General features: G+C 39.9%; 1 protein-coding gene across 3 annotated transcripts; it reads right to left on the minus strand.

Moving 5' to 3' along the window:
- Window positions 1–577: 577 nt before the first annotated feature.
- commd6 (COMM domain containing 6) lies at window positions 578–17923 on the minus strand. Of its 3 annotated transcripts, XM_061879769.1 has the most exons (9): window positions 17845–17922; window positions 17640–17710; window positions 17379–17437; window positions 16031–16096; window positions 8270–8346; window positions 4206–4293; window positions 4057–4137; window positions 3838–3990; window positions 578–3765 (listed from the first exon to the last, which is right to left on the minus strand). In XM_061879769.1, the coding sequence occupies exons 2-9, from the start codon at window positions 17662–17664 to the stop codon at window positions 3715–3717; spliced, it is 600 nt and encodes a 199-aa protein (XP_061735753.1). In that variant the 5' UTR covers window positions 17665–17710; window positions 17845–17922; the 3' UTR covers window positions 578–3714. The 3 variants fall into 3 exon arrangements, with proteins under 3 accessions (XP_061735753.1, XP_061735752.1, XP_061735755.1); XM_061879768.1 differs by having other exon boundaries at window positions 17640–17918; XM_061879771.1 differs by lacking the exon at window positions 16031–16096 and having other exon boundaries at window positions 17640–17923.
- Between the last annotated feature and the right edge of the window lie 1806 nt (window positions 17924–19729).

Genomic DNA, 19729 nt, shown 5'->3' on the forward strand with positions numbered 1-19729 from the left:
TTTGATAGGTGACGCCTGAAATTCAACTATTTTGTTTATTTATATATATAATAAAATAAATATATATAGCTAGAATTCATTGAGAGTCAAGTATTTCATACATATATATATGAAATATATTTGAAATACTCGAGTTGGTGAATTGTAGATGTAAATATACTCCTCCCCTCTTAACTACGCCCCCCGCCCAACATCAGTGTCCACAATGCTAAGGTAAAATAGAACTGAGAGATTATAAAAGATGTCATCAATGTGACCTGCTTCCTCTCCAAACAGCAGCTAGCATTTCGTGGAAATGATGAGAGTATGAGCTCTGCTAATTGCGACAACTATGTTGAACTCTTAAAATACTTTTCAAACTGAAGGAAGTGAAGGAGGACTTTTACTAGAAAGTGACAGGTTTTTTTTATCTAGGACGGGCAAATGGACTTCATTTATAAGTAAAGGTAAGACGGCGATAACATTATTTTGTTTTGTTTTTAATGAAATGCACATTTTGTGGATGACAGTTTGTATGTTTAAAGAATGCAGGAATGAAACATAACCTGTAAACCGCTACCAATCAAATGGCAAATAATCAGCACAGAGCGCATACTGTTTATTTGTAAATCTGATTCTGATTACGTCAGTGCCTCACCAGCTTTAAACCTCACCGCACGTCACTGGTGTACTAGTATACTTACATTCACTAAAAAGAAGTCAACATGCAGCCTTAATTGACTGAATACAATGAGTAGCAAGATAATGGTGCCGGTCAAGACACGCGCAAGAGGGCTGCTAGCACTGGGGAGCTGCGGTTTTATTGATGGGAAATATGAATTGTATTGTAAAGCCAGGTAGTTTTTTCCAACAAGGTCAGGAGCCCAAACAGACCTCCAGTAAGCAAATATGTCTCTTCCACACCTGAACGCACCTGCGGGGCATCGTCAAGCGGCACAGGTTAGGTTGTCACCATCAGAAGTGAAGTGAAAGAGGATTCCAGTAACAACCTGAGGCGCTCTAAATAGTTCCACGCCCGAGAAGATTAACGCAGTGGGCGATAACTGTGGTGCTCACACTAACCATTCAACTTTGCGCTCTTTAACGTTTTCCAGGCAGAGGACCCCCAAACTGACGCACAGATGGAACGGGGTACTTCTTGCTTTCAATTAAACTTGTACCTTGTTGTTGCGCAATACTAAGCTGTTTCAATAACACAGTATAGGGTTACGAGCATGCCTGTCGCTATGTGGCAGCTAGCACTCTATTTACAATCTGAAAACTGGCATGTTAATCGCTACCCAAGCCACTAGCACGCTAAACATTAAATGTTAGCTAGCACGCTAATTAGTAGATAACAACTAGAGTGCTAACTAGAAACTAACACGCTAATTACTAGCTGGCCACTAGAGTGCTATTCACTAGCTGGCAATTAGCACGCTAATTACTATGGGGCAGTTATTGCGCTAACCACTAGCTATCTTTAATGCTAAAATGTATTATATATTATTTATTTTTTTGTGTTAAACCTGCAAGACAGAGTAGGGTAGCCTTGTTACTACCTTTTCTCATCTACACTAGTGTGTTGGATCGATATTAATGTGTATTAATAGGCATTTAAAGGGGAACATTATCACAATTTCAGAAGGCTTAAAAACCAATAAAAAACAGCTCCCAGTGGCTTATTTTATTTTTCGAAGTTTTTTTTAAAAAATTTGACCCATCACGCAATATCCCAAAAAACTGCTTCACAGTGCCTGATTTTCACCATCGCTATATCCAACCGTCCATTTTCCTGCGACATCACTGCGTGATGCCAATACAAACAAACATGGCAGATAGAACAGAAAGAGGGTTGTACTTGTACTTGTATAGTGCTTTTCTACCTTCAAGGTACTCAAAGCGCTTTGACACTACTTCCACATTTACCCATTCACACACACATTCACACACTGATGGAAGGAGCTGCCATGCAAGGCGCTAACCGGCACCCATCAGGAGCAAGGGTGAAGTGTCTTGCTCAAGATATAGCGACATTAGCTCGGCTTCAGACTCGGATTTCAGCGGCTTAAGCGATTCAACAGATTACACATGTGTTGAAACGGATGGTTGGAGTGTGGAGGCAGATAGCGAAAACGAAATTGAAGAAGAAACTGAAGCTATTGAGCCATATCACGGCAGACAGCGGCAACGAGGACAAATTCGGCGATCGCCTTCTAACCAACGATTGCACCTTTTGACCACTGGTGCAACTTGAATCCGTCGATTGGTAAGTGTTTGTTTGGCATTAAATGTGGGTGAAGGGAAAAGCTGGATACAAATGAGGCATAATGATGCAATATGTACATACAACAAGCCTAAATAGCATGTTAGCATCGATTCGCTTGCAGTCATGTCGTGAGCAAATATGTCTGATTAGCACATAAGTCAATAACATCAACAAAACTCACCTATGTGATTTTGATGACTTTATCGTTGGAATTGCATCTGCTTTGAGTGCCGCAGGATATCCACACATCTCTGTGCCATCTGTCGTAGCATTGCTATCGTCGGTAAACTGTGCAGAACAATCGAGGGACTTTCGTATCTTTTGAGCACTGGTGCAACTTAAATCCGCCGATTGGTATGTGTTTGTTTGGCATTAAATGTGGGTGGAGGGAAAGGCTGGATGCAAATATAGCTACAGGGACGGCGTGGCGCAGTGGGAGAGTGGCCGTGCGCAACCCGAGGGTCCCTGGTTCAAATCCCACCTAGTACCAACCTCGTCACATCCGTTGTGTCCTGAGCAAGACACTTCACCCTTGCTCCTGATGGGTGCTGGTTGGCGCCTTGCATGGCAGCTCCCTCCATCAGCGTGTGAATGTGTGTGTGAATGGGTAAATGTGGAAGTAATGTCAAAGCGCTTTGAGTACCTTGAAGGTAGAAAAGCGCTATACAAGTACAACCCATTTATCATTTAAATGAGGCATAATGATGCAATATGTACATACAGCTAGCCTAAATAGCATGTTAGCATCGATTAGCATGCCGTGACCATTGATATGTCTGATTAGCACACTTCACGCAAGTCAACTTGAATCCGTCCCTGATGGTGTAACCTCCGACAACACACCGACGAGGCATAATGTCTCCAAGGTACGGAAAACAGTCAAAAAAAGGGAAAATAACAGAGCTGATTTGACTTGGTGTGTGTAATGTGTTTGAGAAAATGCCGGATTGCTTCCTGTTGTGACGTCACGGATGAAAGGTCATTGCTCCGACAGCGAACAATTGAAAGGCGTTTCAATCGCCAAATTCACCCTTTCAGAGTTCGGAAATCGGTTAAAAAAACATATGGTCTTTTTTCTGCAACATCAGGGTATATATTGACGCTTACATAGGTCTGGTGATAATGTTCCCCTTTAAATTTGTTTGGATACTATAAAAAAATATATATTTTTAAAGTCAATCCAACAAAATATTCATGACCCCTCCTGCAGTACTCTGATTTCATTATTGACAACTGTGAGGTGACAATAATACAGTAAGTCAATACTGCTACATAAAGCTGTACACTAACTACTCTCATGTATAGGCATATCCAGGGGTTTGTCCTTTGCTTGCTGAAATGTGAGGGGTGTGTATTCATTGTGGTAAACAAGGCGAATCTCCTCTGAATAGTGTAAACAAGTGTGGAATGTTGCCAGTCACAGTCATTCGATCCATAAAGCACTGAAACGTGAGGTTGGAGAAGCATCATACAGTCTCCATAACAGCAGCAACCTCCTTCATCTGCTTGTGAAAGTTCTGTGAAGATAATTAAAAAAAGCGTTAGGTTACAATTAACAATAATGCCTGGTAATAATAAATGATGCATGCCTGAAATTGCGGTACGGTCATCTCGAAAGCCTTTTGATTGATCTGGCCCGAAGGCTCTGCGATCTTCAACAGGATGGTCACAAAGGGCGAGTTGAGAGAGCGGCAGGTGTCAGAACTGACTGCCAGGCCCAGCTTCCACTGCATGTCCACCAGCTGCAAGCCACAAACACAACATGAACGTGCAGTCGTGCTGGGCCGCCATATTTCCTTTGAGGTCACCTGGCCCACGCTGAGCATGTCCTGCACGGCCTGCTGGACCTGCACCGATTCTCCATGCTGGCTCCATAAGCTGCGAAGCACCTGCGGGAAGTAGAAACATTATGTTTGTGGATTGGTTAATTTGATGATGCACATTTAGCTTTACAAACCTGCAGTGCCGCTGTGGACCATTTCTTGCTGCTTTCTTCCAGCCTTGACACCAAGTCGTCTGGAGACAGTTTGTTCTTCCCAGCAGATCTAAAATTTACATTTCCAATTTTGATCCTTGGATGTTGGCCCTTCCTATCATTGTGATATTGTTGGATTGTCCAACCACGTAAAAAGAGCTCAGCAGCACATGCACTTTTTGCGTCGGAAGAAAAGAGCACAGCTCTCTCCCCCCATTCTCACCACATTCTACACAGGCACTATGGAGAGCCTACTACCAAAGGAGATTGGAAAAAGCCGCTGCCTGACCAGGGCTCAGAAAATCTGCATAGACTCCTCCCACTCCCACCAAGGACCGTTTTCACTGCTGGACTTTAGAAAAAGGTTCCGCAGCCTCCGTAGCAGAACCTCCAGGTTCTGTAACAGCTTCTTCCCTCAGGCCGTAAGACTCTTGAACGCATCATAACAATTCCCTCCCAAAATTGATTAACTCGCCGGAAAATAAAGACAACGTTTTTTTTGTATCAACTTTAAAATCCCAATTTAAAAAAAAAAGACAAGTGTGTTCTTGTCTCTCATAATGATTGTGAACGACAAGCAAAATTCCCCAAAAAGTGCAGGTCCCCTTTAATTTTGCACTTTTTTGATCTGATTTTTTTTAAAGTAGTAATTATTGGTATCTTTATTGATTTATTAGAGTTAATTTAGTTGCATGCAAAGCTACATTTTTGTTTACAGGGTGTTTTATTCAAGATTCTATATTTAAGTTTGCTCTTTGACAATGTCAATGTTGGAGATTGTTATTTATTTACCTGCAATGTGCAATGCTACATTTTGTTTGCACAAGTATTTTATTCACGACAGAAGTTTTAAGTTTGCACTTTTTTGATCTGATTTAGTTTGTTATTCCCATTTATCTGTTATTGGTATCTTTATTGATGTATAACAGTTTATTTAGTAGTATTCAATGCTACATTTTTGTTTGCAGAAGTACTTTAATCAATCATTTTTGCCTCCCCCATTCTCTTAATTTAGTTCTTTGAAGATTATTCCATAAAAAGGGTGCAATTTATATGTGGTCTAAAAAGAACAACAATTTAAATTTTGATAAAGACTAATATTAATAACAATAATAGATTACATTTTTATTGCGCTTTTCTATCAACTAGACACACGAAGTGCTCACGGAGAAGTGAGAAGCCATCATTCATTCACTCCACATTCACACACAGTGGTGGTAAACTTAATTTGTAGCCACAGCTGCCCTGGTGTAGACTGATGGAAGCGTATTTGCGCCTTTGGCTCTATCGACCATCACCTATCATTTATTCACCAGTGTGAGCGGCGCTGGGGGAAAGGGTGAAGTGTCTTGCTCGAGGACACAATGATTTGGATGGCAAAAGGCGGGGAGCGAAACAGCAACCCTCAAGTCTCTGTGTTATTTGTCTATATTGTTTTTTTACACAGTAGGAGAAAATAATTATAAATCAAATTGGAGATGTTATCTTAAGGCCATATTGCCCAGGCTTAATGTTTTCTGTACCTGTGTCACTTACACCAGGGGTTCTTAACCTTTTTGTCTTTCTGGCCCAACCTTTCCACTACAGTGGGACCCGGAGCCCACTAAAATATTAACACTATATTGCTCCATCTATCCATTATCTACCGCTTATTCCCCTTTGAGTCGCGGGAAGAGCTGGTGACTATCTCAGCTACAAACCCCGTTTCCATATGAGTTGGGGAATTGTGTTAGATGTAAATATAAACGAAATACAATGATTTGCAAATCATTTTCAACCTATATTCAGTTGAATATGCTACAAAGACAACATATTTGATGTTCAAACTGATAAACCTTTTTTTTTTTTTCAAATAATCATTAACTTTAGAATTTGATGCCAGCAACATGTGACAAAGAAGTTGGGAAAGGTGGCAATAAATACTGATAAAGTTGAGGAATGCTCATCAAACACTTATTTGGAACATCCCACAGGTGTGCAGGCTAATTGTTAACCGATTGGGTATAAAACCAGCTTCCCAAAAAATGCTCAGTCTTTCACAAGAAATGATGGGGCGAAGTACACCCATTTGTCTACAACTGCGTGAGCAAATAGTCAAACAGTTTAAAAACAACGTTTCTCAAAGTGCAATTGCAAGAAATGTAGGAATTTCAATATATCTACGGTCCATAATATCATCAAAAGGTTCAGACGATTTGGAGAAATCACTCCACGTAAGCGGCATGGCTGGAAACCAACATTGAATGACCTGCGATCCCTTAGTATCACTGTATCAAAAACCGACATCAATCTCTAAAGGATATCACCACATGGGCTCAGGAACACCTTAGAAAACCACTGTCACTAAATACAGTTCGTCGCTACATCTGTAAGTGCAAGTTAAAGCTCTACTATGCAAAGTGATAGCCATTTATCAACAACATCCAGAAACACTTCTGGGGAAGCAAACCATTTAGACTGTTATAAACGCAAAGTTCAAAAGCCAGCATCTGTGATGGTATGGTGGTGCATTAGTGCTCAAGGCAAGGGTAACTTACACATCTGTGAAGGCACCATTAATGCTGGAAGGCACATACAGGTTTTGGAACAACATATGCTGCCATTTAAGCGCCGTCTTTTTCATGGACGGCCCTGCTTATTTCAGCAAGAAAATGCCAAGCCACATTCAGCACGTGTTACACCAACGTGGATTTGTAAAAAAAGAGTGCGGGTACTAGACTGGCCTGCCTGCAGTCCAGACCTGTGTCCCATCGAAAATGTGTGGCGCATTATGAAGCGTAAAATACGACAGCGGAGACACCAGACTGTTGAACGACTGGAGCTCTACATAAAACAAAAATGGGAATTTCACTTTCAAAGCTTCAACAATTAGTTTCCTCAGTTCCCAAACATTTATTGAGTGTTGTTAAAAAAAAAAGGTGATGTAACACAGTGGTGAACATGCCCTTTCCCAACTATCTTGGCACGTGTTGCAGCCATGAAATTGCAAGTTAATTATTATTTGCAAAAAAAACAATGTTATCAGTTTGAACATCAAATATGTTGTCTTTGTAGCATATTCAACTGAATATGGGTTGAAAATGATTTGCAAATCATTGTATTCCGTTTATATTTACATCTAACATAATTTCCCAACTCATATGGAAACGGGGTTTGTACAATCGGGCGGAAGGCAAGTCACCACCTCATCGCAGGGGCCTATGTGTAATATATAAATATATATTTTGAATCAGAAGAAATAGCAATTGTTGAAGGACCGGTATTTGCTTACAAGTTGGGCTGGGCGATATGCACATTCACACAATAGGGCCAATTTAGTGTTTTCAATCAACCTATCCCCAGGTGCATGTCTTTGGAAGTGGGAGGAAGCCGGAGTACCCGGAGGGAACCACGCAGTCACGGGGAGAACATGCAAACTCCACACAGAAAGATGCTGAACTCGTGATTGAACCCAGTACTACTCAGAACCTTCGTATTGTGAGGCAGACGCAGTAACCCCTCCACCACCGTGCTGCCACACTATATTAGTAATCTTACTAATTCTTAAATGGTATTCAATACTTATATTTAACCTACTTACAGTTTAACAAGATAACATTGTCATATATAGAAAACCACATAAGAACATTATTATTATCAAGGCTTAGGTCAGGCTGATTACAAAACTAAATACTAAAAAAGGGATGTTCACATACAATTGTGCAGTGCTAAAATCAATAAACTCAAGCTAAATTACTATTAAATGATAATAATGTATGCTTCTTAACTAAACTGTCAATAAAAAAAGGGGCAAATGAAAATAGTGCTTCACCACATTATTCATAAGTTTTGTGCTTAAGAAACTTTTCGATGACTTTAGCTCCAGACTTCTTCTGTTTGTTTGATATTGTCATTAGTGTGGAAAAGTGTATAACTGTGGCCCTTACGAACCCCAGCTGAGAAACAGATTATATTTTGCGGCCCTCTTGGGGGTGCTCTCGGCCAAACAATGGTTATGAAACACTGACCTACACCATAACAAGACACTAAAAAGCCACTGTAAATACCTGAATGTTAACAAGAGGAATCTGGTGATGCTCTGCAGAGATTTGTGTTCGAGTGTGACTCCCGCTCTCTGAAATACCTGTACATATCACAATAATACATAAAAAATATGGATCAACAGGGAAGTAAGAGCATTGTAGATATAGCGGTATCAAAATCATCACAATAATGCCGTAATGAGTGACAGTATCAATGGAGACATGATGAGTGTAGTTTTTCTGGCACTTATGCATTGGCCGGTGTTCTTTCGATTTCGGCAACCCATCAATTTTGGCAACCCACCACTACTATGCATGCGCGCAAATGCCAATGTTTCAACTATTTTCCTTGAACAAAATACCCATAGAAAACAGCAGCTTCCTTGTGTAAACAGTGTTACTCCAGAAGAAAGTACTCATTTTAAATTATACTGCATCCATTGTATCTTCTACATGTACATCTTTTTGTTTTACTTACCGTTTCAACAAGAATATTAATTTTGTTGACAATGACAGTGTGAAGTAGTTCACATTGTATATTAACGAACAGTAAGCGTTTACACAAATACAGCGCAAGGCACTTCACAAATTGGCGTTGAGAAACTTATTTATGTTGCTAACTACTAAACAAAGTAAACCTGGCGAAAACTTAACCTCATTGAAGAAGGTATTGATTTCAGTTCGACAGATCCAAATCGGCGTTACGAAACTTAAAGCTACTGAATTCGACAGAACACTGGACTGAAAATAAACTACATTTCTTAGAATCCGGCAAGGTGGGGGCGTGGGGGAGAAAAGGCCTTTCATAAAAATGTGTCCTTAAATTTTTAAACTATTTTGTTATCAGACAAAAACACAAGCCAAAAACATAACCTCTTTGGTGGAGGTATTATAAAATCTGCGTACTGCAAAGCAAAGCGCACCACAATTGTCATGAGCGTTTCCAAGGCGACACAGAGTTGGTCACTATGCACCGTGCCGGAGGGATCGCTCCCGATCGGATCGATATATGAGTAAAATGAGAAGCTACTGGATAAACCCCCACCCAGAAAAGCTATTTGAAGCTATGCACAGCTGAGCATCAATTTTTGATTTATTGGTTAGAGTGTCCACCCAGAGACTGGAAGGTCGTGATTTCGGCCGAGTCATACCAAAGACTATAAAAATGGGACCGATTGCTTCCCTGCTTGGCACTCAGCATCAAGTGTCGGTATTGGGGGTTAAATCCCCAAATGATTCCTGAACATGGCCACCGCTGCTGCTCACTGCTCCTCTCACCTCCCAGGGGGTGAACATGAGGATGGGTCAAATGCCGAGGATAATGTCACCACACCTACTGAATGTGTGACAATTGTTGGGACTTTAACTTTATCAAAATTAAAATTCTCAGGTACCATATATCCTTGAATAGCCGCCGGGCATGTGATATGCGCCTGCCTTGAATTACTGCCGGGCTAAACTCGTCCCACAAATTAATAAGCGCATGCTTACTTTAACCGTCGGGTAAAATTTGTGACGTCATGAGTGACGGTTCCCCTGCCGTCATTTTCAAGATGGCAGAGGAATGTTTTCTGGTTAAAACTCTGTGTAAACCAGGGGTCTTGTTCCACAGCCATACAGATCAAAACAACTTCAACACTCCTTCCAATACGCGCCACACCCCGCAAACCCACATTAAACGATAACAAACACACTTCTGGAGAACATCTGCCCTGCAACACACCACAAACACAACACAACACCTACCCAGAATGCAATGCACATACACTCGCTGGCACCAAAACCCGCCCACCCCCTCCCCCTCCGTGCATTGGTTCAGGTGGGCGGGGTTGGGGGCACGTGTATAATACAGCCAAGCATCATGGATGCACGGCATTATGGGTAATCCCTATGCTGCGTTTATAATATACCACAGAGCCAATGCTCTCCAGAAATGTGCTTGGTGTGGGTTCACAGAGTGTGGTACATATTAGTAAGAGTTTTAAAGTTGTTTATATCACAACCATCAGTGTAAAAGGTATGCAATCCCGTATAAGAAGCAGAGTAATGCATGTGGCAGGCCTGAACATACAGATAGCATGGTGTAAAAGTGAGCGCGATGACATGCTTTAGAGCAGTGGTCCCCAACAACTGCAAGCAGAAGAATAATTTTTTTTTTTTTTTCTTATCACACTCAATTTTTTACTGCATGCCATTGGTAAGTGCAGTGGTGAGAAGAGGTTTTAAAATTATTAGCACCTGCTTACTTTTACGCATGCTTTGATTAAGCGCAGGAGTGAGAAGAGGTTTTAAATTAATTAGCGCCTCGGCGGCTATTCAAGGAAATACAGTAACTTTTCTGACAATCTGCAGTTTCCAAAGATGCATAGAAAAAATGTCAACTGTAGAGAACACAGCTTCACAAAAAGTAAAACCTGAAAGACACTAAACTGAACACTATTGTTTAACACTTTTTATTCTGGATGTTTACATTGTCATTTTAAAGCAGGGGTTTCAGAGAAGTTATTTTGCAACACCCAACTTAATATGAAAGTTTAATGTTAGTGCGGCCCGCGAGTTTTATATGAATGGCGCTTGACAGCGTTGTGTTATTTAGGTCCAAAATGGCTCTTTCAACGTTCTGGTTTGCCTACCCTTGCATTAGTGGAAAAGCAGCAAATGAGTGAAAGCGACAGAGACATTGCCATGGAGACAAGAGTTTTCTTACATGCCTGGCTGCAGTCACACCGCGACACCTGTCCGTCAGTAATAACAGTCCCCAATAACCTGGACCAATTCAAACCGTTATTTGTTTTTTTTTATTGTTTAATTTGCATTGCCTCACACGATGAACACTACATATATTTTTATATGACGCCGGATAACACTCCGGGAGCCGTCACTTTTTTGCGCTTACTATCCCGGTACTTTCCCGGCTATTATCCGCCGATCGCCGTGTTGCTGTAGGGAGGAAAAGCGGAACGACACACACTGTGGAAATTAAATTTTTCTCCGTGCGTCGGCTAAATACAAATATATTCCACAACCCCAAACATGTCTTTTTCAAAGCCTGCAGTGAAGAGAAGGGTTAGTGAGGAGCAAAGACAATTCCAGGAAAAGTGGGAATGCAATATTTCTTTGTTGAGCACAGGGACACCCCGACGTGTCATTGTTGCACAGAGAAAGTTGTGGTGCACAAGGAATACAATTTGAAATGTCATTATACAACTAGACATGTTGAGGAGTACACAATTTTTTTTTTAAGAAATCTTTCTTGCGGCCCAGACTCTGCATCCAGTTTGAGTTTGAGACCCCTGCTTTAAAGTTAAGTGTTTTTTTTTAACTCACTTGTAACACTAGATGTTTCAGCACAATCACTTGCACTTAAAAACACTTGTTTATTGTAAGAAATAGGGTTAGAACAAGCATCATGTTTTTCCGTTCAATTATAGTAAGTGTGTTTATCCCAGTGGTGTGCCGTCAGGGCCAGCAAGGCCTTCTCTGCTGGCGTAACATAACCAGTAATCATGATCATAATTAAAAATAAAAGTATTTTTTTATTTACTTTCCCTAAATATATAAGTGTATTCATAATCTCTTCATTTCATATTATGCTCGTTCCAGCGCTGTTGTTTTTAGGTTACAGAGTTTTTATCCAATCAGAATTCAGCTCGCTTATGTTGCCATACTATACCAAATCTGCCTAGAGCCTTCAGAATGAACAATGCAGGCGTACTATGCGCTGTAAGTGAACCGACACAAACATTTGACAGACGGTTGCGATCACGAGTTGTTCTCCGCAAGGCCTTCTAGATGGCCCAAGGCAGATATAAAGTGATGTTATGAGCTTGGTAACATAACTCCATTACCATGCATGTATCAGTAATGAAGAGCAAGTGGAGAAGCCCTGTTTAGGTTGTTGAACGTAGACATGCAGCGGGATGTTTGATGAGCATGCTGTGGAGTAAACTTTAAGAACTCAGCCAACATGCCTTGTCTGCATCTTTTAAGATTAGACATGACAACACATATATTTGCAAAGCCATTTTCAAAAAGGATATTAATAAATAAACTACATCTTGTGAGACGATGTCCGCCTTTTGATTGATTGATTGAAACTTTTATTAGTAGATTGCACAGAACAGTACATGTTCTGTACAATTGACCACTAAATGGTAACACCCGAATACGTTTTTTCAACTTGTTTAAGTCGGGGTCTAGGTTAATCAATTCATGGTAAAACTGGCCAACATGGCCAACCCCGGAAGCTAGCTCAGCTGTCTCGGCAATGAAATGTGAGTTCAGATATTTTATTTTTTCCCGTTTAATATGTTTTTTGCAATTTTAATTTGGACAGTACCATGTAAGATATGTTTTAATTGCTAATGCAGGTTTATTGATTTTTAAATGCGGCAGAAAAGAACCTGTTTTGTACAATGCCCAGTAGTGCATAAATATGTTTCTGTATTGTATTTCTCTAGCAATGGTCATGTGGTGACATCAATTATGGTATTTTGAGAGGGACAAGCGGTAGAAGATGGATGGATGGAGAGGTAATCATTGAAATCGGACATCACTGAAGGCCGAGGTGGGAAACGCACGTTCCGCCACTGGTTTATCTTAAACATTGAAGTGGCAGGAATGTTTAGGATAAACACTTCATTTTACACACTAAAACACTTTTAAGCCTCGTTATTTGTGGACATATACCACAATAACATCGTACGAGAGTTTGACATAGTTGCATCCCTATATCAATACCCTTTACATCTGACTACTTGATTGATTAATTGAAACTTTTATTAGTAGATAGCACAGTACAGTACATATTCTGTACAATAGACCACTAAATGGTAACACCCGAATAAGTTTTTCAACTTGTTTAACCCTAGTATAATGTTCATATTGTTGTTACTCATCCAGCGTTTGTGGGTCTTTATTTATTTTTTTTTTTTAAACATAAAAGTTTTTAATTGTCAAATAAATATTTTAACATAAAACTTTTTGATTGTCAAACACTTTTATGTTAAACACTGAACATGTGTTTACCTTATCCCAATGAACTTCTGTTCAAAAACACTTTTATTTTAAAATAAAGAGCCATAGTAGCATTAAACAGGCACCGAGTGAGCACAATATGTCCATCATGTCCTCATGTGTCATGTCTTTTAATTTTTTTTTTTTTTCGGACTATAATGTGCAACAATGTTATATGTATGTGTGTGTATATATATATATTCATATGTATGCATATATGCATGTGTGTGGATATATGTACATATATATAGATACATCTCTTATTTCTATCTTTTTTTGCTATTTATATTACCATATTGTATATGCACCTTAGGGGATCTGCTCCAATTTAGTTGTTCTTTGAACCTGTTCATTGCAATAATGACAATAAAACTCTGTTCTATTCTAAATACTGAACAAATGTTTGGCTTATCCCAATACAAATCTGTTCAGCATTTTAACATAGAAGTGTTTGATTGTGAGGCATCAAAAGACACAAAATGCAACGGGTCCATCAAACCCACAAACACTGGCTGAGTAACAACAATATGAACAATACACAAGGGTTAAACAAGTTGAAAAACTTATTCGGGTGTTACTTTTTGGTGGTCAATTGTACGGAATATGTACAGTACTGTGTAATCTACTAATAAAAGTTTCAATCAATCAATCAAGTAGTCAGATGTAAAGAGTATTGATATAGGGATGCAACTATGTCAAACTCTCATGCGATATTACTGTGGTATACGTCCAAAAATAAAGAGGCTTAAAGGCCTACTGAAACCCACTACTACCGACCAAGCAGTCTGATAGTTTATATATCAATGGTGAAATATTAACATTGCAACACATGCCAATACGGCCGGTTTAGTTGACTAAATTGCAATTTTAAATTTCCCGCAAAGTTTCCTGTTGAAAACGTCACGGAATGATGACGCTTATGTTGACCCGTGCTTGTGACGTTATTGGTTGGAGCGGAAATTTTAGCCCAGCACCACTCACGGCTGAAAGTCGTCCGATTTAATCGCATGATTACACAGTATTCTGGACATGTGTTGCTGAATCTTTTGCAATTTGTTCAATTAATAATGGATACTACAAAGAAGAATGCATTTGGTGGAAAGCGGTGTATTTCGGCCGGCTGTAGCAACACAAACACAGTAGGTGTTTCTTTGTTTGTTGTGAAGATTTAATATGGAACAGAGCGGTCAAGCGAACATGTTTCTCTACCACATGTCAACCGGTAGGTTTCAGTGAGAAAATTGTGGTAATAACTTGGTTCTTACCGTAAACATGAGCGGAGCTTGTGTCGTTCTTCCTGCAGCAGCTGTCAAAGAGGCAGCTGCAACTTTCTTGGCTACTCCATGGCTTCACTCAGATACACTGGGGGTCACCACACCCCTCCGACTTTCAGGTATAAATGATAAATGGTTTGTTCTTGTATAGTGCTTTTCTACCTTCAAGGTACTCAAAGCGCTTTGACACTACTTCCACATTTACCCATTCACACACACATTCACACACTGATGGAGGGAGCTGCCAGGCGAGGCGCTAACCAGCACCCATCAGGAGCAAGGGTGAAGTGTCTTGCTCAGGACCCAACGGACGTGACGAGGTTGGTACTAGGTGGTGTATGACTTTATAATTTGTCTAAAACACTAGTAACACAATAATCAGATAAGGGATTTTCCAGAATTATCCTAGTAAATGTGTCTAATAACATCTGAATCGCTCCTGCCCTTGTTTTTTTTGTTTTTCTTCTAGTCCTTCACACTTACTTTACTCACCCACGAATCGTTCATACTCACTCCAATTAATGGGGAAACTGTCGCTTTCTCGGTCACAATCGCTCGCGCTGCTGGTGTCTATGATTGTATTCAATGTGCGGATGAGAGGAGCCCTCACACAGGTGACGTCACGCGCAGATCATCTGCTACTTCCGGTACAGGCAAGGCTTTTTTATTAGCCACCAAAAGTTGAAACTTTATCGTCGATGTTCTCTACTAAATCCTTTCAGCAAAAATATGGCAATATCGCGAAATTATCAAGTTTGACACATAGAATGGACCTGCTATCCCCGTTTAAATAAGAAAATCTAATTTCAGTAGGCCTGTAAAACTGTTTTAGTGTGTAAAACGAAGTGTCTGGAATGTTTATCTTAAACATTAACCGGACATCTTATATGTAATATAAATGTGTAGGGGGGACAGGGGTGTGCTCATTAAATATGTATTCTGATATATGTTCTTCAAAAAAAATGAGCCAAAGTCAGTGAGTCTCAGTTTGGAAAATTAATCATTTGTATCTTTTTTCTTTTAAGAAAAAATGAAAACGGGTACTGCAGACCATAACACCACACAGGGGGTTACTGATGTAAGCATTTAACTAATCTCGTGCACTTTGCAAATTTGGACGCGATCTAACAGCAAAAAAGTGTCCCAACACTGCGTAGATGGCATCAAGGCCTATTTATCCAAACGTGAGGGTTGGGAAACGAAGGTGTTTGGCAAGGGAAGTGTGGATTCAGGCCGGGTGGCCTATTTCAAGTTCCAGGTAACCCTACATTATTATATTTTATAAATAGTAAACCAATTGTGGTAGTAGTTTAGTCAGTAGTTTAGTCGTGGATGTACACTGTATAGTGATGAATCCAATAAACATTTGATTTGATTTGACTTTGATTTGACATTAAATTTGCAAAATGCGGTTGCGCATTTTGCAAATTGTGCCCATTGGTATTGTGCTTACAACATAGGTCGGGGTCCACGTTAATCAATTCATGGTACTCACGTCAAAAATGACAGCTGAATCAACTCCTTTGGTCTGCCCTTGGAGATAACTCAGAATGTGCTGGCACTGTGAAGATTGAACCATTATTATTAGACATTATTATACATTATTATAGGGTGAATCCTGTTAATTGCAAACATTAGAACAGTGGTTCTTAACCTGGGTTCGATCGAACCCTACGGGTTCGGTGAGTCGGCCTCAGGGGTTCGGCGGAGCCTCTGCCACGGAGGTCAAGACATACCCGACTCATTGTGTAAATGAAAACTTCTCCCTATTGGCGTATTATGGATACCTTCAAACAATGGTCCCACTATGTGTGAGCAAACGCAAAAGCTCTTTGATCATTCAGTGGAGCACATGTGAGTACACCTGTCTCAAACCTGACTAAATAACAAATTACATGTTTTATTATTATAATCAAATGACAGCTGTCATTTCCCTGAGATTATTTTCTAATATAAGTGTTTTGGGCCACTTACAATGACAATAACAAAACATATTGTTTTTCATGAGCTGTATACTAGTATTGTATGTCTGGGTGGAAAACAAAAAAAAGTAACAGACTTTGCTGTGGAAATAAATACCGGTAAATTATTTTATTTGATCATTTATCATTTAAAATGACATGAGAGTGGCACTTGCCAAGATGAAGCCACGCATATCTGAACTGGTCTCTCAAAGACAACAGCAGAAGTCTCACTGATTTGTAGGAGTGTGATTTGTTGCGAGTTCATTCACTGTGTTGGTTTTGTTCTTGGGATTCACGGTGGCAGTGGGTCTGCCTCACAATCTGAAGGTCCTGCAGTCCTGGGTTCAATCCCAGGCTCGGGATCTTTCTGTGTGAAGTTTGCATGTTCTCCCCGTGAATGCGTGGGTTCTCTCCGGGTACTCCGGCTTCCTCCCACTTCCAAAGACATGCACCTGGGGATAGGTTGATTGGCAACACTAAATTGGCCCTAGTGTGTGAATGTGAGTGTGAATGTTGTCTGTCCATCTGTGTTGGCCCTGCGATGAGGAGGCGACTTGTCCAGGGTGTACCCGCCTTTCGCCCGATTCTAGCTGAGATAGGCGGCAGCGCCCTCCGCGACCCCGAAAGGGAATAAGCGGTAGAAAATGGATGGATGTTTTTGGTCTTTGAACAAGGTGATGTTCATGCACGATTCATTTTGAGCACCATGAGTAAAAACAACATTTAACTTTGCTTTGAATTTGAAAAAAAATATATTTTTATTTTTCACTAAAGAATGGTTCGGTGAATGCGCATATGAAACTGGTGGGGTTCTGTACCTCCAACAAGGTTAGGAACCACTGCATTAGAAGGATGGATGGATACGTCTGGTATACTCACTGGTTCAGCTAACAGATCTGGATTCAGCCTGCAAATGATGTCCACAACATTGCTGGTGCCTTAAAAATAAAACAAAATAAAAGATAAGTTAGCCATCATTAACGTTACACAATATTCAGCCAGTTAGCCAGCTAGCTCGGACTGCTATATATCTGGAAACTCTGCTAAGCTGCCATGAAGACATGTAACACAAAGGTAGCAGATATTACTAAAACGTGATGATTCCAAAACCTAAAATCAATGTGTTGAATGAAAACGCACCACAATTATATTCCATTGCCGGCATCTTGGTGTCGGTGGTCAAGAGTTCACTTTGTGGTGAGGGAACTTCACTTCCGGGTCGTCACGTTATTTCGCCATTCAGTTAAACACGACAATATTGGTTAAAAGATAAATATTTTTTGACTGAAACTGACTTTATCGCAGTAAATAAAGTGTATCTACGAACTACTAAATTAATACCTACCTCTGAAAAGGAGTTTACAATTTAGCTGAGGAAGATCTCTTCTCATAGAACATCTCTGGCAGGACTTTTCCGCCGTACTGAATACGGAACAATGGTGCCCCTGTCAGGCGCCTGAACGTAAATACAAAAACAAAACTAAAGTCGCCGAAATGGCTGTAATAACAAGTCGGAGGTAAACAAAAAATAGCCTGATAGAAATGCTCATACAGCCACTACCTTAGAGGCCTACTCAAATGAGATTTTCTTATTTAAACGGGAATAGCAGGTCATACTTGATCATTTCGCGATATTGGCATATTTTTGCTGAAAGGATTTAGTAGAGAACATCCAGGATAAAGTTCGCAACTTTCGGTGCTAAGAGAAAAGCCCCGGAAGTCGCAGACAATGACGTCACATGTTTGATGGCTCTGTCACGCCAAATGTCTTCCCCCCTACAACGCCCCCCCGCCCCCCATTTACTCCTGGGGTCATGATTATTACAGACGTTTTTTTAACGCTATATTATAAAAATACAGACGTTATGTTAAAATTATATTATGAAAAATTTTTAAAAAAATTAAAAAAACAATTTGCAAACTCAAGCTATGAGATGACTTAAGAGGAAACGTGAGGAAACGTAACCCCGGAAGTAAATGCGTCATCCCATAGTTTGTGTTTGTAAATTGTTTTTTTAATTTCATTTTTTATTTTTTATAATATAGCGTTAACAAAACGTCTGTATTTTTTAATATAGTGTAATAGTTTTATAATATACCATTAATAAAATATCTGTATTAATCATGACCCTGGAAGTAAATGGGGGGGAAGGTTTATGTTTGGGGGAAGAAATTTGGCGTGACAGCTCCTCACATATTCACATTGTTTTTAATGGGAGCCTCCAACAAAAAGTGCTATTCGGACCGAGAAAACGACAATTTCCCCATTAATTTGAGCGAAGATGAAAGATTTGTGTTTGAGGATATTGATAGCGACGGACTAGAAAAAAAAAAACGAGTTAAAAAAAAAATGCCATTGCATTGGGAAGGATTCCGATGTTTTTAAACACATTTGCTAGGATATTTCTGGGAAATCCCTTATATGTCTATTGTGTTGCTAGTGTTTTAGTGAGTTTAATAGTACCTGATAGTCGGAGAAGTGTGTCCACGGGTGTGTTAACGCGCAGTGTCTCTGAGGGAAGTCACAAAGCTGCAGCAGGACGGAAGTTCCGCTGATAACCATAATTTTCTTACCGAAACCTGCTGGTTGACATTTGGTCTGGATTCATGTCTGCTTGACAGCGCTCTGATCCATAGTAAATTTTCACCTGCGGGATTTTTAAACAAGGAATCACCTTGTGTTTGTGTGGCTGAAGGCTAAAGCTTCCCAACTCCATCTTTCTACTGTGACTTCGCCAATATTAATTGAACAAATTGCAAAAGATTCAGCAACACATATCTCCAAAATACTGTGTAATTAAGCCGTTAAAGCAGACGACTTTTAGCTGAGTGTGTGTACAGCGCTCATACTTCCTGAAACCCTGTGACGTCTTGCGTACACGTCATCATTACACGACGTTTCGAAGACGAAACTCCCGGGAAATTTAAAATTGTAATTTAGAGCAAACTAAAAAGGCCGTATTGGCATGTGTTGCAATGTTAATATTTCACCATTGATATATAAACTATCAGACTGCGTGGTGGGTAGTAGTGGGTTTCAGTAGGCCTTTAACGGCTGTGACTGACAAATGAAAACCCAACGGAGTAAATGTAAATAAGTTTGATAGTGAAAAAAATGTACGTCTGATTATTTCTGAAATAATGAAATGAAACAAAAATCCTGCATATAAAATCAAAATTATACAATCTGAGGATAATTGTAAATGTGTTTTTCCAGGGTTTTTTCTTCC

The sequence above is a fragment of the Nerophis ophidion genome, linkage group LG19, assembly GCF_033978795.1.
Source record: "Nerophis ophidion isolate RoL-2023_Sa linkage group LG19, RoL_Noph_v1.0, whole genome shotgun sequence".
NCBI lineage: Eukaryota > Metazoa > Chordata > Actinopteri > Syngnathiformes > Syngnathidae > Nerophis > Nerophis ophidion.

What these genes read in the sequence shown, in the direction of transcription:
- commd6 (XM_061879769.1), bottom strand. Translation starts at nt 17,664, where the DNA reads ATGCCGGCAATGGAATATAATTGTG. An exon ending in CAGATCTGTTAGCTGAACCA is followed by an intron (nt 16,097 to 17,378) that starts GTGAGTATACCA and finishes CAATCTTCACAG; the next exon opens with TGCCAGCACATTCTGAGTTA. An exon ending in ATTCAGCTGTCATTTTTGAC is followed by an intron (nt 8,347 to 16,030) that starts GTGAGTACCATG and finishes TGATATGTACAG; the next exon opens with GTATTTCAGAGAGCGGGAGT.